This window comes from Phyllobates terribilis, unplaced genomic scaffold, assembly GCF_046119375.1.
Source record: "Phyllobates terribilis strain yellow unplaced genomic scaffold, ASM4611937v1 Scaffold_13__5_contigs__length_258822181, whole genome shotgun sequence".
In the NCBI taxonomy this organism is placed as follows: Eukaryota; Metazoa; Chordata; class Amphibia; order Anura; family Dendrobatidae; genus Phyllobates; species Phyllobates terribilis.
The window spans coordinates 113,363,892-113,390,778 of NW_027362773.1; the positions used below are offsets into that span (position 1 = coordinate 113,363,892).

The 26,887-nt window shown below is 45.6% G+C and overlaps 1 protein-coding gene across 2 annotated transcripts in view; it reads left to right on the plus strand.

Moving 5' to 3' along the window:
- The window catches only part of LOC141174559 (acylphosphatase-2-like), a 30,469-nt gene extending 13,614 nt beyond the window's left edge, over positions 1 to 16,855 (plus strand). For both annotated transcript variants that reach the window (XM_073659496.1, XM_073659497.1), the window contains 2 exons: positions 15,277 to 15,386; positions 15,891 to 16,855. In XM_073659496.1, coding sequence (XP_073515597.1) covers positions 15,277 to 15,386; positions 15,891 to 16,005 — 225 coding nt within the window. In that variant the 3' untranslated portion in view covers positions 16,006 to 16,855. The remainder of the gene's footprint in view (positions 1 to 15,276; positions 15,387 to 15,890) is intronic.
- The last annotated feature ends 10,032 nt before the right edge of the window (positions 16,856 to 26,887 follow it).

The window sequence follows — 26,887 nt, forward strand, 5'->3', positions numbered from 1 at the left end:
GGAACCACCATATGAGGGGACCTTGTAGGAGGTGGAGTCATCACAGGGGGTAGAGTTATCCCGCACCTCTCCCGAAGCCGTCTGTCAACGCGAATAGCAAGGGCCATAGCGGCTTCCAGTGACGCGGGAGAGTCATACTGTGCCAACACATCCTGTAATTTGTCGGATAAACCTTGACAAAACTGGCTCCTAAGAGCCGGGTCATTCCACTGGGTGTCCGTGGCCCACCTACGGAACTCCGAACAGAATTCCTCCGCCGGACGATCTCCCTGCTGAATCCTACGTAACTTAGACTCAGCAAGGGAGATCCGATCTGGGTCATCATATACGAGTCCCAGAGCAGCGAAAGACCTATCCACTGACTGGAGAGCCGGGGAGCCCGGAGGAAGAGAGAACGCCCAAGATTGTGGGTCCCCTTGTAGGAGCGAGATGACAATTCCCACCCTTTGTTCTTCACTCCCCGATGACCGAGGCCGCAGCCGAAAGTACAACTTGCATGCCTCCCGGAAAACAAAAAACTTGTCCCGCCCCCCAGTGAACCTGTCAGGGAGAGCTACTTTAGGTTCTGGTCCGGCTTGCTCCTGGGGATACAAAACCTTGGACCTAACGTCCGCCAGCTCCATGGACAAACTCTGCAACTGCCGAGCTAGACCGGCTACTGGATCCATGGTAGCTGGAGAAAAACTAAGTGGTCGGTGAAAATGTCACGCTGTCTCTGTATACTGGAGGTAGGGGGCCTAAGCTGACCCTAAGCTGGGGCCCTGACTAATCCCTCAACCTGGAGGTACTGTTAAAGGTACAGAGGTCCAGGCCGCCAGCGTAACCCCTACCTCCTGAGGATCCCTGCACCTAAGTAATCTAGTCCTGAGAAGGACCCCGATCACAACAAAAGGGGACAAGTAATAATATGCCCACACACAGTACTTAGACGAACGAGACAGTACAAGGGAAAAACCAAAACCACCTTGCATACAAAAACTACACAACTACAACAGAGGGAACACCAACGGGAAAGGAGATAAATGATAAAGCGAGGAAGGGAAAAAACTCTCCGAATACACTTATCTCTGAAACTCCAAATACCACGATCCGCTCTGTTAGTCTGCATGAAATGCTTTCACCGACACTTCCCTAACAGACCGGCAGGCATTTGAAGGAGTCTCACTACAGCAGCATTGATTGCAGCTGGGTGAGGCTGGACCTCGTCTAGCATAGAGAGAGAGAAAATTAACTCCCTCACTGCCGAAAAACACAAAGCACCAAAAAGTCAGCTGCGAGAAGTCAGGCTGTGTAATCGTGACGATCTTCGTGGCGACACACCCGTGACACCCACTGTGCAAGAGCGCGCACTTGATCTCCTGTCCAGAATGTCTCTCTGGCTTCCCTCCATGCTGTCTGTTTGTGTCTGTTTCTGCTGCTTAAGGGCGGCGCCCGATCACTTCATGCTTTTTGTACCTGCTGTGGGTCACACCCCTTGTGCGTCCTCAGCCTATTGCTGTCTGTCACCTGGTATATAGCTCAGCTGCTCCAATCAATCCCTGCCTGAGCATAGTGTTTCTTTCAGTGTGTGCTTGCACTCTGAAGGTGCCAGGTCCCGTTCTGTGTTCTCTTGTCTGCCTATCCTGGAGGCTGTATTTCCAGGCCTGTCTGAACACGCTCCTAGCCTGTTCCTCCTGCCTTCTAGGGGCCGATTACCTAGACCCGCTCCTGTATCTTGTCTGTCCTGTCTGAACACGCTCCTAGCCTGTTCCTCCCGCCTTCTAGGGGCCGATTACCTAGACCCGCTCCTGTATCTTGTCTGTCCTGTCTGAACACGCTCCTTGCCTGTTCGTCCTGCCTCTCTGGGGGCCGTATTCCCAGACCCGCTCCTGTATTCCGCTGCAGTGTCGGTCTCCTCCGTACACTCAGTTCCAGTCTGAACTCTCTCCTATCCTTTACCTGTTTTGCCTCTATGTCCGTTCCCTTCCTTTTTCTGCAGAGTCTGAACTCGTACCTAACTCCTGCTTGTTGTCTCTGTACTCCCGTTTGTGAGTTTGTGGTCCACTCGCTACTTCACTGCAAGTACCCTGTGGGTATCTGGCTCTGCCTTTCCCTTCCTGTCTGTTCCGTGTGAACAGAGCCCTGTCCCCCCTGCTCAGCCTTGCCTGCTCTGACTCCTTTGCTCACCGCTCCGGCGGTTCTAGCCTGCTCTGACTCCTTTGCTCACCGCTCCGGCGGTTCTAGCCTGCTCTGACTCCTTTGCTCACCGCTCCGGCGGTTCTAGCCTGCTCTGACTCCTTTGCTCACCGCTCCGGCGGTTCTAGCCTGCTCTGACTCCTTTGCTCACCGCTCCGGCGGTTCTAGCCTGCTCTGACTCCTTTGCTCACCGCTCCGGCGGTTCTAGCCTGCTCTGACTCCTTTGCTCACCGCTCCGGCGGTTCTAGCCTGCTCTGACTCCTTGCTTACCGCTCCGGCGGTTCTAGCCTGCTCTGACTCCTTTGCTCGCTGCTCCGGCAGCCTTGCTCCGCTCTGACCCTTTTGCTCACTGCTCCGGCAGTCTTGCTCCACTCTTGCTCACCGCTCCAGGCGGTCTCGTCCTGCTTTACTCTTGCTCACTGCTCCGGCAGTCTCACTCAGCTCTGGCCCTTTGCTCACCGCTCCTGGCGGCCTTGTCCTGCTCTACTCTTGCTCACCGCTCCAGGCGGTCTTGTCCTGCCCTGTTCTCGCTCACCTCTCTGGGCGGCCTCACTCTGCTGTGTTTGTCCGCCACATCTGTGGTTCTGTTCCAGAGTCCCAGTGTGTACTGGGTCCTATCCCGCCAGTGTCCCTACCTGCTAGTGCCTTCCTTTCTGCACTCTAGCTGTGCTTGCCTGTACCCCTCTGCCTGTATTGTTCCTGCGTCCCATTGTGTACTGGGTCCTATCCCGCCAGTGTTTTAAGTTAACAAAACATATTCCACAATGCTTTACTGTGCAGAGAAGAAGCAGGCTGACGTGGTTTCTGTTGGTTCTCCTGGAATCAGTACAAAGGAAACTAGAAGAAAAGACAAGAAGAACGAAGACATAATGACAGATCTATCAGCAATCTAATGTCCGTGGTTGCTGCCAGGCATCTGCCGGTAATGATATACAGGCCCTTTAAAAAGTATTCATACCTCGTGAACTTTTCCACATTTTTCCACGTTATGGGGTATGAATACTTTTTCAAGGCACTGTATAATAAAAAAAAATTTACAACTTTTGAAACTTTCAAAAGTTTCTGATTTTCTGTTTGGGTTTTGCACCAAAACTCCAGCACTATACATATTAATATGGTTTTCCAAACTCCATTGACGTGCTACAGACTTGATGGCACAGTGAAAATTTTCAAAAGAAAGAATAAACTAATTATAGCGTGGAAAAAAAACCACGTACAAGAATACAGCCGCGCTCTGCTAGGCTCAGGTGATAAAAGGACATTGCTATATAGATAATGAGACAATGGTGGGGACATTGTGAGTGAAGACCTAACACACTGGATTGGCATTTTGCAGATGGAAAGACAAAGAGTGACTACATTGAAAAACTAGGACTTATTGTAAATGCCAAAAGCTTATATTGGTCCACTTATGAGTCTTATGATGGCACATTGCTCCTAAGGATTTGTAGTGTTCTTAAAGTGGATCTGTCACCATATTTCACAAATGGCATACATTATTATCTTAGGGATGATGAAGCTGGTGTACTTACTATGAAAATCCAGGTGAAAATGACTAGAGTGACCTTTGTAAAAAATTAACTCCGCCTCCTCCCACCTAGCCTAATTGACAGATCCTTAGTGACCTTCCTCCATTGCTGCTGCTCAAATCTCACACTGCACATTACAAGCTGCAGCTGTGGGTTAGGCTAGGGTCACTCCACCGTTTTCCCTCCGTCCAAGAAAAATGGTCCGATTATGCTAATCAGAGTGGGATCTGTTTTTCTCGGAGGTAGAGAGAAAAAAAAAAAGTTTCTCTGCCTTCTTCATGCAGTCAGTCTGTGAAAATCGGACTGCATTCAGATGCCATCCGGGAGCAGCAGCCGAGATTAGTTTGTCATCGACTGCTACACTCTGAATAGGCAGCAACCGAAATAACATAGCTCACTATGACGAAGGCAGCTCTGTCTTCTCGATCGCTGCCTATGCAGAGCGCAGCAGCTGATGACAAACTCATCTCGACTGCTGCGCTCTGCATATGCAGCCACCAAGATGACAGAAGATGAGCAGCTTATGGATGGAGACAATATTGAATCGTGAACATATTCCAGTACTGTCTTCCTTCATTATTAAAAGCTGCTTTTACATTTTTACAATTTCTCTAACCCTAAGGAGGATTATGGCTAATGATTGGTACAGGATTCTATTTAAAGAAGCACGCCTCCTCACAATAGTTTTTAGCCTTTTAATATATTGCAATCACCATATTATATAGCACTGTGTACTTACAATTGCTCATTTTGCCCTTCTATCCAGCTAATTCTTCTCTTTTCCATTAGGTCTATGACATCACGTGATTAAAAACTGACTAACTGAATCCTTCTAAGCTCTATGCAGAAACAGGAGGTTAATTTTCCCTGCATGAGTCATGAGTCACTGCAAAAGTCCCTGGCAGGCAGAGGAGCAGAACAGCTGGGTCTGGAGTTAAAGAGGGGAATGGTTCACGCAGATAATAAAGACTTCATGTTTTTTCATAGCGCAGAGAAAGGAGAAGAATTTACTGGGTAGAAAGGCAAAAAGAGCAATTGTAAGTGCACAATGTTATATAATATGATGACTGCAATATATTAAGAGGATAAAAATGTTTATGGGAGGAGGAGGAGGGCTTCTTGAAGGTTAGGTTTAGGGATAGAGTTATAGTTAAACTTGGAGCTAGGGCTAGGCTAACAAAATTGTTAGATTCAAAAAAATGTAGTTATTTTTTATTCTTCAAATTCTATGTCTGATTTCAGCTGAAAAAACTTGAAGGTTAAAGCGCAAACTATAATTATATCAGTATTTTATTCAAATTAACCAAATTCACAAGTTAGGGGGAACAAAATATTTGCCTTGCCTTAGGTGCTGGATATCTATGCTATGTACTGCCCTTAAAGAGGTTGTCGAGGTTTGGGATGTAAGTCACATAGAGTGACTGCAGACTTGTGAATCCTCTCGGAGAGCACAGTACATGCTGTCAGGATTCTCCAGTGCCGGGAGCAGGTGGCCAAGTGACTTCAAGTGTGTGATTTGCTTCTGGCCACATTCCGACTAGACCTGTTCGACCTCACTCAATTCACTTACATTGAGTGAGGCCAGGCTGTGCACGTCTAGTCGGCATGTAACCGCATATATGCAAATCGAGGTCACGTGCCCGTCTACTTCCGGCACTGGAGAATCATGTTTATGAGTGATAATTTAGCGCATTCTTACAATTAATAGTGATGTGAATCTACATTACTATGCCCGTACACAAAACTATGAAATGACACAAAAACACACTTTAATACAGTACGGGAGTCTGTATACCAGTTATTAAACCATGGAACTAATGTATGGGAATGTGATGGGAGTTCCCCAAATCTCAGGAATAAATGTGTAATAATCTATGGATGATTCACACCCAGTAACCACAACAAGTTCTTTCCTGTGTTAATTAATACCAGTGATTACTCTGCAGAACCTGCATTGGCGTAAACACATAGGTGCATTGCTCATTATTATTTCATATGACCATACTTCTCTCTTTTGAAACCATCTTTAAAGGTGTGGGATAATGGTTCCCTGTACAATCAATCAATTTCTGGTGCCAATAACATATAGAGCACCCAGTGCTAAATTTAGTGCAAGTTATTTTGTATTCACTGATACTATTGCCACCGAAACCTTAGAGGATATTATTGTATCATATTTTATATCTGACTGTCATGTAAAATAATGGTATTAACTTGCAGATATGGGGTTAATCAGCAGGTTAATAGTGTTCTGTCAATGTGCAGCACCGGCACTGAGAGCCCCACTGCCGGGAGGAAATAAACTTTATTCACTCCAGCATCGTTCGACTTCCAGTCATAGGGGTGATACCTATAAGGTTTCAGTCACCTCTGAGTATATATAGAGCGGCTGCTGTAACTGAACCCCTGGCTCTGACTGACAGCTAGTCCTAATGATAAGCGAGCTGTCAGTCAGTGCATGGTGCGCTGTTACATCCGCCGCTCTCTATAAACTGAGTCGTGACTGAAACCATGTCGGTGCCACCCCTATGACTGAAACTGTACCAGTGCCACCCCTATGACTGAAACTGTACCAGTGCCACCCCTATGACTGAAACTGTACCAGTGCCACCCCTTTGACTGAAATTGTGCTGCTGCCACCCCTATGACTGAAACTGTACCAGTGCCACCCCTATGATTGAAACTGTACCAGTGCCACCCCTATGACTGAAACTGTACCAGTGCCACCCCTATGACTGAAATTGTGCCGGTGCCACCCCTATGACTGAAACTGTACCAGTGCCACCCCTATGATTGAAACTGTACCAGTGCCACCCCTATGACTGAAATTGTGCCGCTGCCACCCCTATGACTGAAACTGTACCAGTGCCACCCCTATGATTGAAATTGTGCCGGTGCCACCCCTTTGACTGAAATTGTGCCGGTGCCACCCCTATGACTGAAACTGTACCAGTGCCACCCCTATGACTGAAACTGTACCAGTGCCACCCCTTTGACTGAAATTGTGCCAGTGCCACCCCTATGACTGAAACTGTACCAGTGCCACCCCTTTGACTGAAATTGTGCCGATGCCACCCCTATGACTGAAACTGTACCAGTGCCACCCCTATGACTGAAACTGTGCAGGTGCCACCCCTATGACTGAAACTGTTCTAGTGCCACCCCTTTGACTGAAATTGTGCCGGTGCCACCCCTATGACTGAAACTGTACCAGTGCCACCCCTTTGACTGAAATTGTGCCGGTGTCACCCCTATGACTGAAACTGTACCAGTGCCACCCCTATGACTGAAACTGTGCCTGTGCCAGCCCTATGACTGAAACTGTACCAGTGCCACCCCTATGACTGAAACACTGTGCCGCTGCCCCCCCCCATGACTGAAATTGTGCCGGTGCCACCCCTATGACTGAAACACTGTGCACTGCCACCCCCATGTCTGAAATGGTGCCACCCCAATGACTGAAATTGTGCCGGTGCCACCCCTATGACTGAAATTGTGCCGGTGCCACCCCTATGACTGAAATTGTGCCGGTGCCACCCCTATGACTGAAACTGTGCCAGTGCCACCCCTATGACTGAAATTGTGCCGGTGCCACCCCTATGACTGAAACACTGTGCACTGCCACCCCCATGTCTGAAATGGTGCCGTCCCGATGACTGAAATTGTGGCGGTGCCACCCCTATGACTGAAATTGTGCCGGTGCCACCCCTATGACTGAAACTGTGCCGGTGCCACCCCTATGACTGAAATTGTGCCGGTGCCACCCCTATGACTGAAACACTGTGCACTGCCACCCCCATGTCTGAAATGGTGACACACCTATAACTGAAACTGTGCCGGTGCCACCCCTATGACTGAAACTGTGGCGGTGCCACTCCTATGACTGGAACTGTGCCGATGCCACCTCTGCGATTGAAACTGTGCCGGTGCCACCCCTATGACTGAAACTGTGGCGGTGCCACTCCTATGACTGGAACTGTGCCGATGCCACCTCTGCGATTGAAACTGTGCCGGTGCCCCCCCCCATGAGTGAAAGAGTGAGGGTGCCAAGAGGAATAAAGTTAATTTCCTTTAAGGGACCCCCATTATTGAAAGTGTTGGCGGCAGGGACCCCAATAGTGAGATGGGTCGGTTTGGGGACTCTGAATATAATATTTCTGTTTTGGGGTCTGAAATAAATGTACCGGTCCATTATCACCCTGTAAAAGCCTCTACCAGGTTGACATTCCTGCACACAGCTGAAATATTTTTTTTTATGTTGATCAATATGACTAAGATCGTGTTTTCGATTGTCTTTCAATGGGGTGTTGTTAGGGTGTAGTGGGGTGTAACACGTTAATAGCAGCTATAACAACCAGAATGAAAATATCCATGGTTTACATTGCTGCCCGGATAAGGAGGATAAGAAAATCCGCCACAAAAGAGCCTGAAGTTTATGTTACTAAAGTCACTTTTATTTCAGAACCAAACAGCTTTATTTTTAAACAGTTGAGAATTTCTAGTTACCTAGTAAATAGCTCAAGAGATGCCGACATAATTCCGGCGTTAAGCTGCGTCCTACTGGGCCAAAAACAAAAGCGTTTTATGTAAGGATTCGGCAGATAAAAGAAATGACATGAAAAAGAAACATTTTAATTCTCTGCTGGAATCAATACAAAGAGAACTGGAAGAAATAACAAGAACAACAAGAAACATAGTAAAACTCGGGATTAGCTCTTACAACAGCAGCTGCAGTTTTTATGTAAAATCATACGTGTGACCATTTAAAGGGTTTTTCTAGGTTTGGCATAACTTTCTGTAGTTATTATATGTGACTGCAGACTTCTGAATCCTCACAGTACACACTGCACACTGTCAGGATTCTACGGCGCGGGCGGCCGCGTGACCACAAGTATGTGATTGGCATACATGCGGTCTCGTGTAATTAGACGTGAGCGGTCTCGCTCAATTCACTTGTATGGATAAGGCTAGGCACGTCTAGTCAGAATGTATCCAGAAGTATGCAAATTGCACACTTACAGTCACATGACCTCCTGCTCTCACCGTCTGCACCGTAGAATCCTGACAGTGTATAATGCACGAGGATTCAGAAGTCTGCAGTCACATACACTAACGGCACATTTTCATCGCAGAGTCAGGTTAATGCATGCTATTATCACGCAAGATGTGGGAAAGACTTAGTGCAACACAAATGGAAGAGGAAAATTGAGCCCATGTTCTAGGGAAAGGGTGGAGTGGAGACCTCCTAGACTGATCTAATATCACCCTGTCTCCACTAATGTCCCTGTATTGGCTTTTCACCAATCGCCGCACATGTACCTCGCCCTGTCTTTCCCTGGCGTTTGGCCCTGGCTAGGGAAGGGAGGGGGATGAGCGCTAGTCGGTCCCCACTGACCACTAAAGACAACAAGGGGGAACAAACAAGGGAAAATAGCTTAGCTTTTAGTCGACTTCAGAGAGATGAACACTCGTCCTCATAGCTCCAGAGAGGAAGAAGTACTGCACTAGCTCCAAGCCTTCACAAAGGGTAAGGTGAGTATCGCCGGCACCTCCCCCTAGCAAACAGCAGGTATTTATACACCCAGGCCAGGGTGTTAATTAGCCAGAGGAAGGTAGCCGCTGGGTCCTAGAGAGACAGCCTATAAGAAGGTGTCTGTAATGCCAAACAAAGAGATCTCCTGCAACCAATAGCAGGGCGACTGTCTGTCATTTCTTACACACCCGTGACCGTTATAGACTTTCCTACTATGTGAGACCACAGCTCTAACTAAGACCTACACAATATTAAGGACAAGTTGAGAGTTGTTGTTTCGCTGGTGAGCAAAGTACTAATGAAACATAATCAGAGGTAGAATTCACAGTGACATTCAGTGACTTACTGGTGACGTCCGTCTTTTTCCTTCCTTACTTCTCCATCTGGCTCAGACCTTCATGACGTCTTCCAGGTGTCTCGCCTCTGCAGAGTTTACTGCCCAGAAATCTTCATTTGTTAAATGCAGCAGTCTCTGATCCTATCTAAAAAGCCAAATTCTTAAAAGAGCCATACAGTGTGCCTTCTAAAAAATAATACCGCCACACACTGTGCCTTCTAAAAAATAACACTGCTACATTCTGAATATAAAAATGTTACCTGAAAGCATCACCACTGAAATAATAATCTACATTTCGTCCCCTGAAGTTGATAACTGCATATACTGTTGCTCCCCTTCCCTAAAAATGAGCTCCACACAATTCTATACTAAATTACTTTACACAATGTGTTCCCTAAAATTATTTTTTTTCAGTGCCCCCTAAAGTGAATTATAATACACATTGCCCCCCAGAAGTTATAATATACATTTTACCCCCAGACTGAATTGAAATATACTGTGCCCTCCAGAAAAAATATACTATACTATGCCTCTAGAATAAATTATAGTATAATGTTCCCCCAGAAATATTATATATAGTGCCCCCAGAATAAAGTCCTCAAAATAGATGATCATTAACTGTGTCCTAATAATTTAATACACTATGCCCCAGAATAAATTATAATACACTGTGCACGCACAAAAAATGTAATATACTGCGCCCAAGAATAAAAAAGAATACACTTGCCATTATAATTTAATTATGTTACAAAGTGCCCCTAGAATAAATTTTACTACTGTGCCTCCATAATTGCATTAGAATACATTGTGTCCCTACAATAAAATATATTGCACCCCCAGAATAAATTATAATACACTGCACCCCCACAAGAGATTATAATAACCACAGTGCCCCCTTTCCCCTGCTACCCCATGCAAAATTCACTGATAAAGGTCTGGCTTCTGCGCAAGTATGCTGGCGGCGTGATCAAAAGTGGATCATAAAGAGAATAAAGTGTGAAGGACTGGCTTCTGCGCAAGCATGTTGGTGGCATGATGCATGCAGCAAGCAAAAGTGGATCATAAAGAGAGAAAAAGTATGAAGGACTGGCTACTCGGAAAATATACTGCTGGCGTGATGCATGCAGCAAGCAAAAGTGGATCATAAAGAGAGAAAAAGTATGAAGGACTGGCTACTGGGCAAATATGCTGGTGGCGTGATGCATGCAGCAAGCAAAAGTGGATCATAAAGAGAGAAAAAGTATGAAGGACTGGCTTAAACTTATCCTTTTTTGGATAAAACTTACAAAACTGCACAATTGCACTGTGTGAACAAAGGCTTGAGCTTTAGTATTTTTCACTTGTGGATTGCATTGCCTGTTGTCCTCCACTTACACTGTATTACTATAAAGATTAGTATCATAATGCTAATATTTCCTGAGTAACACACTGTTCACACTTGCTTCATGGTTTTTGACTCCATTTAGTTGCAGATCCTAATAGATCACATTAATTTGCAATGGGATGCCTTACCATGGGCATACCCACCCTGGTGCAGGGGGGCAGCTGCCCCCCCTAGAAGCAGGGACGCACGCAGCCATAGGCGGATTATAATGAGCGCAATCTGGGCTACCACCCGGGGCTCCGGGATGTCTATGGCCAGATTGCCTTCATTATATGTGCGGCGCCGCGGCACATACCAGCAGACAGTGGCGGGGGGGCCCCCGGACCGCTCCCACAGCAGCGGCGCACGGCCGCTACTTCTTCTTCGGCCAGGCCAGCAGTGCAGCTGTTAACTTCCCTGTGCTGGCCCTGCCGCGTCACAGCTAGGAGACAGGGCCCTGTGTGCGGCCGTGTCTCCTAGCTGTGACGTCACGCAGTGCGCGCCCGGCCTGCACTGCTGCACAGGAGAGGAGCAGGAGGACTGGAGCCGGGGGATGATGTGTGTGTGTGTGTGTGTGTGTGTGAGAGTGTGTGTGTGATTGAGTGAGTGTGTGCGTGTGCAGGCAGATATCATTGTGTGATGTCTGTTTATATGTATTTTTGTGTTTCAAATGTGTTTATGCGTGTATGTATATGTCTGTATATGTTTGTGTGTGCGTGACGGCGTGTGGCCTCCCGCTGTCTCTGGGGGGGGCGCCGTGCGGCCTCCCGCTGTGTATAGATGGCTACGTGCGGCCTCCTGCTGTGTATTGATGGCTACGTGTGGCCTCCTGCTGTGTATAGATGGCTACGTGCGGCCTCCTGCTGTCTATAGATGGCTACGTGCGGCCTCCTGGTGTGTATTGATGGCACTGTGCGGCCTCTTGTTGTGTATAGATGGCTACGTGCGACCTCCCACTGTGTATAGATGGCGCTGTGCGGCCTCCTGCTGTGTATAGATGGCTACGTGTGGCCTCCTGCTGTGTATAGATGGCTACGTGTGGCCTCCTGCTGTGTATTGATGGCTACGTGCGGCCTCCTCTGTGTATAGATGGCTACATGCAGCCTCCTGCTGTCTATAGATGGCACCGTGCGGCCTCCTGCTGTGTATTGATGGCACCGTGCGGCCTCCCGTTGTGTATAGATGGCGCCGTGCGGCCTCCCGCTGTGTATAGATGGCACAGTGCGGCCTCCCGCTGTGTATAGATGGCGCTGTGCGGCCTCCCACTGTGTATAGATTGCTACATGCGGCCTCCTGCTGTGTATAGATGGCTACATGCGGCCTCCTGCTGTCTATAGATGGCTACATGCGGCCTCCTCTGTGTATAGATGGCTATGTGCAGCCTCCTGCTGTCTATAGATGGCACCGTGCGGCCTCCTGCTGTGTATTGATGGCACCGTGCGGCCTCCCGCTGTGTATAGATGGCGCCGTGCGGCCTCCCGCTGTGTATAGATGGCGCAGTGCGGCCTCCCGCTGTGTATAGATGGCTACATGCGGCCTCCTGCTGTGTATAGATGGCTACATGCGGCCTCCTGCTGTCTATAGATGGCTACATGCGGCCTCCTCTGTGTATAGATGGCTACGTGCAGCCTCCTGCTGTCTATAGATGGCACCGTGCGGCCTCCTGCTGTGTATTGATGGCACCGTGCGGCCTCCCGCTGTGTATAGATGGCGCCGTGCGGCCTCCTGCTGTGTATAGATGGCGCAGTACGGCCTCCCGCTGTGTATAGATGGTGCTGTGCGGCCTCCCGCTGTGTATAGATGGCGCCGTGCGGCCTCCCGCTGTGTATAGATGGTGCAGTGCGGCCTCCCTCTGTGTATAGATGGCACCGTGCAGCCTCCTGCTGTGTATAGATGGCTACGTGCGGCCTCCTGCTGTGTATAGATGGCTACGTGCGGCCTCCCGCTGTGTATAGATGGCTACGTGCGGCCTCCTGCTGTGTATAGATGGCACCGTGCGGCCTCCCGCTGTGTATAGATGGCTACAAGTGCTCAATATTGAGTCATACAATTAATGTTAGGCTAAGTGCCCACGATGCAGAAATGCTTTGGATTTTTTTTGAGCGTTTCTGCTTCTCCCTGGCAGAAAAAACGCATGCGGATTGTACATGCGGATTCTACCTGCATTTTTCCTGCCAGGGACTTGCTGATGTGAAGCATTCTTCACTTGCATTTCCGCATGCGGGTTGACAAGCGCTTTCCAAGCGATTTTAGCATCACTTGGAAAGTGCTTGACAACTTGGTCACACTATATAAATCCATGCAACCGGCATGGATTTATATAGTGTGACCGTAAAAGAATGGTAAAAAATAAATATATAATTACCTTCTGATGGCCTGCCGACGTCAGCGGTCGCTTGACCCGTCACATGACTAAATGACGTCACGGTAGGTCCTTTTCAGACCATCGCGAGCTGCCGGCAAGCCAGAACGCATCGGATAAAGACACCGGGGGCCATCAGAAGGTAAGTATGATATTTATTTTTTATTTTATTCTTTTTTTACAGGTTCTATGGTACCCGGGTCCGGAGGAGAGTCTCCTGTCCTCCACACCCAGGTACCATCCGCACATTGAAACGCATGTTGTCCTCATGTACAGATGCAGTGATGCGGATTTCATGTGTTCCAATGCAAGTCAATGGCGGCGAAAATGCCACGCTTCCCAAAATAATTGGTAATGCTGCGGATTTTTCCGCAATGATAATCCGCAGTGGAAATTTCCGCAGCATGTGCACAGCACATGCGGATTATCATTGGGGAACATGGCTGGCCTTCTACCATGCGTTTTTTAAGTGTTTCTGCAGCTGGAAACGCTTAAAAAATGCATAGTGGGCACACAGCCCAAAAAAAATTATTATAATTAATATTGTGCCAAATTAATTTCACGTGAACTATCACATGATCTATCACAGGGGATCATGTGACATGTGATACATCAGGTGTGTGGGGGGGGGGGAGGGGGGCCGCGCCTTCTAAACTGCCCGGGGCCCTTGCTACTCTTAATCCACCCCTGCACGCCGCACACACACTTAGATCACCGGCGGTTGCGGCCAGCGAAAGTTCCCTCTGCGGCCGGCCACAGGTGACTGTCCTGCTCTGCACCCGGCGGCCGGAACTGCGCAGTGTCACTGCATGGGGTCCGGCCGGGATTACCTTTAACGCACGCTGAGTGACACAGCACGCCGCAATGCCGCATGTCACCTGATCAGGGTCCTGACTCCTGAGGCGTGCTGACGTAGCACGCTGCCTGCCTCCCCTGTTTCCTGTCTCTGAGAATCCCGCCGGAGCGGAGGGCTTGTCCTGTTACTGTGGGCCGGCTGCCAGTGACTGTGGCAGCCAGCCAGTGTAAATTACACAATACACTCACTCACTATGTAATTATTGAGATTTGGAAGGGCCTGGGGCCTGGGCCTTGGGAGTAGGAACCGGACCTGGAGAAAGGACAGGTGGTTAATGCTGGGCCAGCTGGGGGGACGTTAATTATTATAGCAATCACACTATTATATATAAATAAATAAAATATAAATAAAATCCCGCACCCCGAGTGTCAGCGCCATTATCCCACACCCCGAGTGTCAGCGCCATTATCCTGTACCCCGAGTGTCAGCGCCATTATCCTGTACCCCCAGTGTCGGCTCCATTATCCAGCACCCCGAGTGTCGGCGTCTTTATCCTGTACCCCCAATGACAGCGCCATTATCCTTTACCCCCAGTGTCGGTGTCATCCTGTACCCCCAGTGTCGGTGTCATTATCCTGTACCCCGATTGTCAGCGCCATTAATCCGTACCCCGAGTGTCAGCGTCATTATCCTGTACCCCGAGTGTCAGCGCCATTATCCTGTACCCCGAGTGTCAGCGCCATTAATCCGTACCCCGAGTGTCAGCGCCATTAATCCGTACCCCGAGTGTTGGTGTCATTATCCTGTACCCCCAGTGTCAGTGTCATCCTGTACCCCCAATGTCGGTGTCATTATCCTGTACCCCGAGTGTCAGCGTCATTATTCTAGGCTATATGTAATTACACTACGGGGAGGCCTCTATATGTGATTACCTGAATTGGTGCTCTAAATGTAATTCTCCTGCTCCATCTTATACTCACCCTCCGGTGTCTTATCTGTTTCCAGCGTTGCACCTTTTTCGTTTTAAAATTTTACAACCTGAACGACCATGGCTTGCTACCCCCCCTAGTTTTGATCCTGGGTACGCCCATGTGCCTTACACTATATTTTTCCTATGGAGAACCATAGAAAAGATGCCATGAGAACATAGCCCATTTTATTCTGTCGCTCTGTACTTGCAGTATACAGAAGACCAGGCCAAACGTGTTTCTGTAGTTGGATGGGTGAAAAATACCCCGTATGGAACAGTCACCGGGCAAGTCCAGGGATCAAAGGAAAAAGTAGATATAATGTGAGTACAGTTAATTTTCTTTATTATGTGCCACACTTTATAAATTATTGCACAGCTATAACAAAGTGAGCCCTTTACTAATTTGTCCATTTCTTGTTGGTTTTATTGCACTCCCATATTGTGCAGCCCTGTACACGGTTTATAGGATCCCAATTCATCATTTGCAGGAGGAAGGGGTAAATCATTTTTTGTATTGTGACTTTTGCACCAAATTAACAAAAATGGGCGCACCATGTTTGATGAATTGATGCAACTTCGAAGAAACTTATTTTTTGGGCTTTTCGGCTTTTTAGCCCATTTTTAGATTAAAATGTCGCACAACATTAGTCTTAAATTACACCAAAGAAAATAATGAGACAAATTTTGTAAGGGAGGTTTGTATTCTTGGTGCATGAATTCACGGATGGTGAAGTGTAAAAATTCCAGTAAGAAAGAATCCATGTGACAGGCTCCACCGACAATATGTATTTTTGCATTTTCCAAACTTTCTCTTTTTTTTTTCAGGAAAGATTGGCTGAGCAATGTTGGCAGTCCAATGTCCCGGATTGACAAGGCTGTTTTCTCGAATGAAAGACAGATACAAGATCTGGGTCATTCAAACTTCCAAACAAAGTACTAAAGCGCAAAAAAAAAGAAAACAGATTAACACTTGGATACATTGTTACTTTTCATAACATTGTTAAAAATGTTTTCATCTGAAATTCCTTCCTTTGACAAGGTAGAAAAAAGTTGAAATTGTAAAAACTTAAAAGGACTCTGTCAGCACAGAGTGACTGTTCAAGTGCATGCGCTTGGTGCACCCTTGGTGTGGCCAAACATTTAAGTGCAGCTTCCCACCTGCTTGTTTTCCATCGATCTCTGCCCTTCTCTTTCTTTATAAAGCCAGAGCTGTCAATTAAAGACGAGAAAGGGAAAACAAGTAGGTGGGAAGGTGCATTTTAAGGGACTCAATCAGCACAGAATGACTGTTCAAACCAACTACAGGCGCTCGGTGCACCCTTGGTGTGGCCAGACATTTAACTACACCTTCTCACCTGCTTGTGTTCCATCTATCTGCACCCTTGTCTGGCTTTATGAAGCCAAAGCTGTCAATCAAAAGAGGGGGGAGGGGAGATAGAGGGAAAACAAGCAGGTGGGAAGGTGTCGATTATTGATTAATCCTGCCATGGTGCAACAAGCGCCTGTACTTGGTTTGAACAGTCATTCTGTGTTGATAGAGTCCCTTTAAATGATTTAATAAATAGCTTTTTCCGGTGGCCCCACAGGGAACTAATTAAGTGGCGGCTGAGAACGCACACTGCCGCTCCATTTCCCCTTCTGCCGATCGGTGCGGGTCCTAGAGGTCTGACCCCGCCGATCAATAGGTGATCACCGGACAACCCCCTAAGTGCTTTTATTGTGATAATATTGGCAAATGTTTTCATAAGCCGACACGATCAATAAACTATATTCATTCTTTTTTATTCTCATTTTTCTGCCTTTTTATTTATGTATGAGTAAATAAGGAAAGTGATTTATATAACCAAAGTGTTTTATCCCAAACAAGAAAAAATTCCAAAAAAGTTGACGGAAAATATTGCACATTACTGTGTGTTCAAAACAGACCTAAAAGGTCACGGTTAGAGATTTTTTTTAACTACAGTGTCATGTCTGAGGCTCAAAATGGCTACCATAGACAAACTTCGTCTGGCAGATTCCAGAGGATCCCCTGCCTTCACTCTTTAAACCCTGTACAGGGATCTTGTCTAACAACGTGGTTCACTGGATTGCTTCCATGGAAGGACTGCTGGCCGGAGGAGCGAGCCAGAGGCAAGAGGGGTCAACATGCTCGGTCAATACCAAGAGATCAGATCAGGGACAAAATCAGAAAACAGGATATACAAAGTAGCACATGGGTCAAAGGAACTTATCTGAACTCAATAAGGGTCTATATAGAAGGGATCCCCACCCATGGCTCCAGCAGAGAGCTAATTACATTCCCAGCTTACTGCAGCAAAACACATGTGCACAAGAAACAACTAGCGTCAGCAATCAAAAAGCTAAACCGCCACATGCTGCGATATTATTGTGGCGCCACCTAGCAGCCAGGGAAGGGTTTACAGCAGTTATGTTTAAACACATACATTTTTAACTATGTAGTGGAAGGTGATTTTTTTGATAATGCTGAGTGTATAGGTTATATTTTACCGAATGTACATTGCAGATGGGGGAGGGTGTGTGAAGCAGCTGGAGTTCCCGGGTATATGTTTTCTAACCACGTATGCATCTGTTATTTCACATTCTTATCATCGCTTGTTTATACATAGTTTTACAAAAGTATGATTATTATTTAGATATGGTAATATTTTACTGCATTGTGTACATTCCAAGTATTTGGAAACATTAGTGGAATGCCTAATTTACGGCCCGGTGTACATCTACATGCCACCTATAGCGCTCGTCTATGGATAGTTGTATATAATACAGAAATGTATAATGTATCATAACAGTAGCAAATGTATTCCAGATACATAAAATATGAGGGAGGTCTTCCCATATGTATATATGAGGAATCTGTGCTATGGTGGAATGAAGTCACACAACTGCCGGCATGGAGGCCTGTCGACAGGCTGCCGGAGTCTGGCGAGTCTGCTCATGCCTTCACACCGGGGCTGGGAGGGTGCTAGTAAGGCATTGTTATGGCCAATAAGAGAATTAGCGTTGAATCATGGTTTTACTGCTTATGTTTAATACTCACTTATTACAGTATACACCCTATTTCGACTTTTCATTTTTTCCAATGTCTCGTCAAGATGATCACTATCCCATAAAACGAATTCATTAGCTGTCGAGATACCGAAATTCCCGGCAAATTATCCGAATTTATACAGCGTAGGTGAGTACTGATCAGCATCTACCCTTTCTATTTCCAAATTTGACTTTTTTATTTTTGGTTGTTTTAGTTTTTATCCTAATTTCTTTACATTTTTTAACGATTATAGGACTTAGATTAAAACTCAAAACTCTTTATACAGTAAAGTTTTCACTATGTTTCACATATTTCCTTTCTATTTATGCTGCTTTTGTTCATACAGTTACAAGAGGTATAAAGCTATAAGCACTTAAATCGGAAGAAATGCAACATTAATATATATTCTAGGATTTTATTACAGGTTTGTATTGCGTTAACGTTTACTTAATACAAGTCATTTATTTACTTGATTCAGAAATTGTGACTTCCGCTTCTTCTCAAATGGAAAAATATTGGTAGTGATTGGGGTTTTTTATATTGAGAAATAGAAAGATAATAATCAATCAACAAAATCACAATGTTCAGTTAATCAAAATGACTATACACGAGGTTGCGGTCGGCCAACAGTTCATTCAGCTGACTATCTCTCCTGACTTGCCCGTATACGAGAAGTCTTGGATCGGTGTGTTTGGTTAATTTAATAAGGAAATTACTCGTTTCATTTTTTTACATTTTTGGCTTCATTTCATAGGAAACATGAAAAATTAAAAATATATTTTTTTCATATTATTCAGTATTGGCCAGTAAAGGGGGCTACGTTTAAAAGTGGTCATGTCAAGCATCCTGTAAAACGAGGAGTTGAGCAAAAAGACTTGTGCCGCCCTCGACCGGCTTCCTGTAAAGTGGCAGCCGAAACAGGGCGGTCTTCACTTTTACATCCAGCATCATCAGTCTGGCATCCTGGGCACTTTCTGTTCTTAATAGACATCGCGGTACAATGCACATCATGACGTTGCGTGAGTCATATCATGTTGGCTTCTCGATATCATGAGAGGTGCCCTGGATGCCTGGCCAAGAAAGCCAAGTGCATACATGAGGACTGACCCGGTCCAGATGCCAGGGACAAGAGGACAGGATGCCGGACCTAGGCAGTGCAAATTTTTTTATCAACTCTAGATTTTGAAAAATTTGATCTGATTCTTCCCACCCCTAGTGACCTCAAGCTCCTCTTCTTTTTTTTGTGGAGGGAAGTGGTTATTCCCTTTCCATTGTCCAGCGTCATTTTGTTATTGTCTGCACAGCTCTTTGTGCAGGATAACAAGCAGTGCCCCAATGGTGCACAAAGTCATGCAGCACTCGGAACTGGACAGTCAGTGCCGTGGCCCCAGTATCTTCAACATGATGACTTCAATATCTTCACAGTAGCAGTTCTTGGGTTCCATAGTTATACCACCTGGCTCTTCCTTCCACTTGACCATTCCAGTAGAGTAGCGATGACATATTCGATTTGCAATGCCTGGGTCCTACATCCGGTCCAGCCATTCATGGCAGTCGGTCTTCACTTCTGTAAAAATAACTTTCCACTCTTTTTCAGATTGCAAACTATAGTTTTGATTATTGTTAGGCATTCGAAAACATGACGTTTTGGTCAAACGTTTTCTCAAACATCAGATTGCAAAAGAGAAGAGCAATGAGTGGTGGTGTGACTCGTCATGGTGAGAGAACGCTGTCACTTCTGAGCACAACAGCCTTCACTCCACATCCGGAGTATCTATGGCACTTACTAGACCCCACAAATGGTGTCGTGGTGCAATGCATGTCATGACCTTGCATGAGGACTAGTGACTATTCATGATGTTGAGGGGCTTAGTAAGCACAAGAGGTGTCCAGGACATTGGGAACACAAGGCCAGCTTCAAATGTGGACGGAACTGGACGCCGAACCAAAGCAGCATGAACTTAAAGGTGATAGGGCTCAGGAATAAGAGCAGGGGCGAGCATACCATTGGTCCAACCTGGGCATCCGCACAGTCGCACAGGCCCACATTCATCTCCAAAGCAATTGGAATTTAGCATTATGGTGAGCTATTTGATTGGAAAGGGTCATATACTGTTCTTGTATAAAGCAGGTGGTTGAATGCAACAGGCAGAGGAACACAAGGCAGGAACAATCAATGAGGTTTTTATTTCCTCAGATATTGTCACAACTCTTTTGTCGGGTATCCCGGGGCCAGGGGCTCCTTCCCTGTCCCCAACGCTAGGGGCACCCTAGCTGGCCCTGTTCCCCGGATTACTTCTGAAGGTGAAGACGCCGGGGCCATATACCTTGTCTGAGCTCCTCAATCCGCCCTCACTCTGTTCCCTTCCCCCATCCAGGGAAGAGGGGAGTAGTAGTGTATTGCAGTATGCCAACCAGACTAACAAGGTAATACAAACAGGGCTAAAGGAAAATATCAATCATACAAATATATGTGCATAAACAACAGAGGTTAACACCGGGGAGTGGAGGATGGGGAAAAAAACAAAATAGGAGAAGAGGATTACACACAACCTAAACCACGCAACAGTCTTAGCTTAAATCCTCCAAACGTCTTCTCAAACAAACAACTCTCCACCACACTCTTAGCACCATGCAGCATAAGCTAGCTCTTTCAAGGACTCCAAGCCAAAACACAGAATATATAGAAGCGGGGAGTGGCTAACACTGGACAGCTAAGAGCCTAAATGAAGGTAAGCTTCCAGGAGCTCACAACTGAGCAGATAAACCCCTGCACTGCTGAAAGAAATCTGCACCATTTAATATGAAGGTGAAAGTCTTCTAGTAAATGCAGGAGTGGGAGGAATCAGACGCTGTGGTCTTCTGTCTCCTCTCTGTCGCGGTAAACCCGTGACAGATATGGCGGGAAATTTGCAATAGTCCTAACAACAGTTAACAAAATGCAACTCGTAAACTCTACAATACAGAGCATATAAGGAGTCTTTTTAGGTTCACTTTAAACGTTAGGGAAGCTTCTTCAGGATTATACTTCGGTCTTTCTAACAGGGGTAAATACACATTCCGGTGGGAGATACTGTGCAGACTACTCCCGTAACAATGGCCCTAGCAGGGGCCTCCGATTCTTCCTGAAAGGCCTCAAGTCCTCCTGACAAAGTCTACCAAAGCACGTTGGGCCTCCTTCACTTCAATTGACCCCCACCATGTCCACTTCCCGTGCCCAGGCCAACTCTTGTACCGTACATGATGGAAGCGACTGCCCGGCTCACTTGTGTCTCACGTTCACCACCGCAAGTGTCCTTTTCTAAGCAGAGTCCCCTCACGGATCTTCGATGCTTGACCGACGTCGGGTGTCTTCCAGGTCTGAGGGAAAAAGGTCAGGGCTCTAGCTGTTGATCGGCATCGTATGGAATCTGGGTCTTGACAGACGCAGGTCTGGGATTCAGATCTTGACTGGTGTAGTCGGGACTCGGGGTTTTGACTGGCGCAGATCAGATCTTCGGGTCTTGACTGGCGCAGTCTGGACTCTGGATCTCACTTGGTGCCACTGGGGTCCTATGTGTAACCAGACAGCAGCCCGTTGGCATCCGCTTCTTGTCCTGGCCTGTCACTTTGGATGCAGTGTATCCTCCTGAGCATGTCTGGACCGCTCTCTCCTTTGGCGCGTTAGCGCGCAGACTCTTTATATTCATGAGCTCCATCATGAATGGCACCTGACTGGGTGTTACATTCAAACTCGTCCCTCCTGCAACTCTTCCTGCTCTGGTTAGTTCCGAATGGTGCCGTTTGAACAGTAGGTGGCAGCCTTCTCACACCAATGATACACAGCGCCGGGGTTTTTCAGGAGTATTGTCACCTCCTCTTATACTTCGACAGGGGGCCTCTTCTGTCTGTGTCCGCCAGTGAATAAGAAGTATTGTCGCCTAGCATGCCAAACTTCTGATGCCTTGTTTTGCCATACTGCACAATTGACCATCAGTTTATCAGATCCTGGATTGTTCATAGCAAATCTTAGTAGCAGCGTCTTTATACTTAATTGATACCAAATTGTTTTATATGGACGTGACATTTAAGTCCAGTTTGATTATCAGGTGTCAGAACAAAAATGCTACATCCATATAAAAACTGTGTGTAAAATCACACACAACTTAATGGCAACTGTACGCCTTCGAGATTCATTGTCATAGGTGCTGCCAATCAGAATATTTATTCAAACCCTACATCAATGGATTAAAGGGATCTTTTCTAAGCTCCAAAAGTCTTCTCCAGAATCAACTCTCCGGCATTAGGACCAACATTGGGATAAATAGAAGGACAAACACTTCACGCTCCGGTGCTCCTGTTTAATGCGAAGTTCCTGGCTGCATTCCCTCTGATCCCTGTGTTGTAGGATACAGATCTTTGTTATGACGGTGCAGCCATCTGGACTGTTTCAGATCATACACTAAGCAGAGTCATTTATCAAACCTTTCAGGTGCATTAGACAAAACAATCCCATTCATTTTCATTCCTTCCGAGAATTCATTGCAAATTGCAGATTTTATTTTATTTTTGTTAAACCTTCGTATAGTGTTTGATGACCTAGAAGCAAGGGGTGGAAGAACTGGTTCTCCTTAAAGGGAATCTGTCACCCGTTTTTTGCTACCTAATCAAAGAGCAGCGTAATGTAGAGACAGAGACCCTGATTCCAGAGATGTGTCACTTACTGGGCTGTTTGCTGTAGTATTGATACAATGACTGTTTTATCAGCAGTAGATTATCACTAGAGGACTAGTAAACCTGCTGCCATTAAAAAAAAAAAAAAAAAAAAAAAAAAATCGCCATACCGTCTCCATTTTTCGGGATCTGGGGCCAGGTGAGGGCTTATTTTTTGCGCGCCGAGCTGACAGTTTTATTGTAGATATGATGTTTTGATCACCCGTTATTGCATTTTATAGCAATGTTGCGGCGACCAAAAAAATGTAATTCTGGTGTTTGATTCTTTTTCTCATTACACCATTTACCTATCGGATTAATTCTTTTTATATTTTGATAGATCGGACATTTCTGAATAAGTGTATTTTTTTTTTTTATTGTTTTATCTTGAATGGGGCAAAAGAGGGGTGATTTGAACTTTTATATATTTTTTAATATTTTTAAAACCTTTTTTTTTTTTTTACTTTTCACTTGCTTCAATAGTCTCCCTAGGAGACCGGAAACTGCAATCATCCGATCGCTTGTAGCAGAATTGATCATCTGCTATGAGCGCTGGCCACGGGGTGTAGTGTGTAGAAGTGTGTCGAAGCTGCGCTGCAGTTCCAGGGAGTGGCCACTACACAGTGAATGGAGCTGCTGTGCTGTTTGGGTCAGTTCACTGTTTTCATCAAGTTGCTGCTCAAAACAACTGATCAGTGGGGGTGCCGGGCGTCAGATCCCCACTGATTTGATATTGATAACCTATTTTAAAGTGGTTTTCCGAGAACAAAAAAAATCAATGTGGCTGTCCTCAAGCTTCTCTGTTACTTTTATTTTTTTCCTCCCCTTCAACACCCTGCAGTCATCCTTACGGGGTGTTATTGTTTACATTCTGACCCTCCCATCCCTTTATGTGTTAGGAACTGACCTGGGCAGCACGGGCAGGTAGCGTAGTCAGGAAAAGCCAGAGGTCGGTACACAGAAACAGCAGTATAGTCTTGAAGGATTTAGCAGGTTGCGTAGTCAGGAAAAAAAAGAGGTCAGTACACAGGAACAGCAGTATAGTCTTGGATGAGGCAGCAGGTAAATGGACTAAAGACTGGGAGCTCAATAATCTCACAAGGAAGGAGGTGCCAGGACAGGTTTAAATAGGGTGTTCAATTAGGAACTCACAGGATGAAGCCGCTCAGGAACAACACAGGTACTAGAATCTGGGTTAGCCAGGGACTGCCCAGTGAGCAGAATAGCTCAGAGAGAAGAGCTGCTGCCTGGTGCACAACAGCTGCTGGGTTAAAGTCCTGACACTATGCCTACAGTTCCCAGTATCTATCCCAGAGCTCAAACACTCCCACCCTATGTGCCCACCCTCTTCACCCACAAAGCACCATCTAGAGACTCCTATACAGTCTCAAGATGGATAAATTGCTGCACATGCAGTTTTTCCTTCATAATATTGAAAGTTGAACTCAATGGATTAATGTCTACCCTTCAACCTAAAAAACTATTAAATATTCCTCCCACTTCACCTTGTATGCACAGTCCTGACACTATTCTGAAGTCATTAATGTCACATGTGCTGACACTGGCTGTCTCATTGTGCTCTAAGGGCCATAGTACCAGGCTGATTATTGTCCTGTGTAGCGTTTGAAATGGCTATTCCTGCTTTCCCTTCCTGCGAAACTTGCCGATAATCACAGGCCATGCCCCCATGAAATCACCGTTCAGAGCTCCATTCAAAGCACAGACAGGAAATATCTCTAATCTGTGCTTTGAGCATGAGCTCAGCATGAGCATGAGCATCAGCATCAGAATGAGCATCAGCATCAGCATGAGCATCAGATTGAGAATCAGCATCAGCATGAGCATAAGATTGAGCATCAGCATAAACTGGAGGTCACATCACCCACCAAATGTGATAGCTCTGGAACAGAGTAGAATTTTTACAGCAAGTAAATTATGAATTTTCTTTATTTTTTTTTAGCCTTTACAATTCTTTAATAATCTGTGTTGCCGGAAAACCTCTTTAATAAAAACCACTTTAAAGCCTGGAAAACCACTTTTAATCACGTGTATTTTCATAATGAGTAAGATACACTCGGCTTTCAGTGATGGGGGTGACATGTAACTGGCGATGTTTCATTAGATGTCACATTTCATCTAATAAATATGAACTATTATTCAATAGTTGCATTATTAGAAACTGGAAACGGAAGTGAAGCAAAGGATGCAAAAGAATATTCATGGTTTTAATGCACAAGAATAGACTTTTATAAGACATTAACATTTACATCAGCTTGCTATTGACTGATTAGGTAGAGATGATAATAACGGGAGCTTGTAACAAATGACATTTAATCTACTGCTGCATTAGAAGGTGGCAATTACATGATACCTTATAATGAAGTACTATTCCATCTCACCACTTTGACAGAGACATGTATATTACTTTTTCTGGAGAAATAAATAGATGCATCCTACGGTAGGTCACCTTTGCATCTTTTTCTACCTATTGTAAAACACTGATTTCTATACTTATATGCACTTTATTTTACACTTCCCGAGGGCATGAATCATGATGAAGTGGATCCTTGACACATTCTACAAACAGCGTACTTGAGCTATTCTTTATATGCGTATATAATTATTATTCAGGATGACTGGCTGTCATGGACAGCTCTACACATTAAATAGATGTAGGTTGATAGCCGTCTAATGAAGGACCACCTGGTGATAGTCATTCACCAGATGATTGTTACACTGAAAAAGCCTTTTTTTTTAACGGCCTTCTGCTCGATGGCGACTTGATGGATGAACGATCTGTAGGAAGTTCGATCTTGTGCGAGTCTAGATAGGTCCACCAGGGTCTTCTCCACCGTTATCTTGATAGTATCAAGCCATTGGGTTTCTGATCTTTCCCTTTGCCTTGTCCCTTCTAGTCTCAGACACCATACAAAGGAAGAATGATCTTACTCAGAACTGTACTTCGCGGAAAGTTTATTAGTGGACTAGTGACTATCAGATGAAAATATCAAGCAGAGCTCCCTAACGATTGCAGCGGAGATGCCAACCAGACGTGTTACCAGATGCATCTGCTTGTTGGGAGTCAGTTTTGGATCTATCAATTTTAAAAAAAAGTGATGTATTATTTATTACATCTTAAGTAGAATCTCCTAAGAGCAGTAAATTGTAGTCGTACAGCCTGGTGATCCTGTGGGCACAGTTTTCCAGGCAAGTTCTCAGAGCAAAATGACCTGGCTTAAAAACCCAGGTAGATAGTTAATAGTCACAAGGATAACTTCTCAAATACTTCTCAAAAATTTGAATAGACATTTTTCTTTTTCTTTTTTTCAATAAAAAATACAAATTTACTAGAAAATGTTAATCTTAACCCACAAATTGCCAATGACATATCAAACATAGGAAAAGAAACTACAAAATACTATCTCAATGGTTCAGAGTTCCAACATTTTTGCAAAATATGTCTCCCCATGGGTTGAGACACCCTTCCTACTTGTTACGCCATTGCACATTTGGTGGACCTTCTCTCAATTGCACCATTTCTGGGACTAAGTCTTTGAAATCTATGAAGCTGTTTCAGGAGCCTCCATTAGGGGTTCACCGCAGATGGCCTTACTCTCAGAGATTCCTGGCCCATTATGAGTCATTTGGAAAGGTCTTCTCAGACACTTTCTCACTGTGGCATGAACGGTTATACCGAGACATTGGATATCTTCTACAGTTTCCACTATTGAGGAATGGGTCTCAGATTAACTATCTGATGATGATGGGGGAAATACTTGCCGAAGATGCAGGTCTTTTTGACAAGGTATGGTATAGTACTTGGCGACATGGATTGATTTCCTCTCCAGCCAAGGCTTGGGAAGAAGATTCGGTTGGCCTTGTTAATTCTCCTAACTATCCCACAGGTTGATTGGATGGACCCAGAGATTGAGTACATTAATGTCAGACACAAGTATGAATGATGTTTGTTGTGTCGTGTTTCCACCCCTTCTCTTCTTTTCTTCTTTTCCTTTCTTTCCTGTTCTCATTCTGCTGTTAAAGGGGTATTCTCAAGTTTAAAAGTTATTCTTCGTCCCTGGGA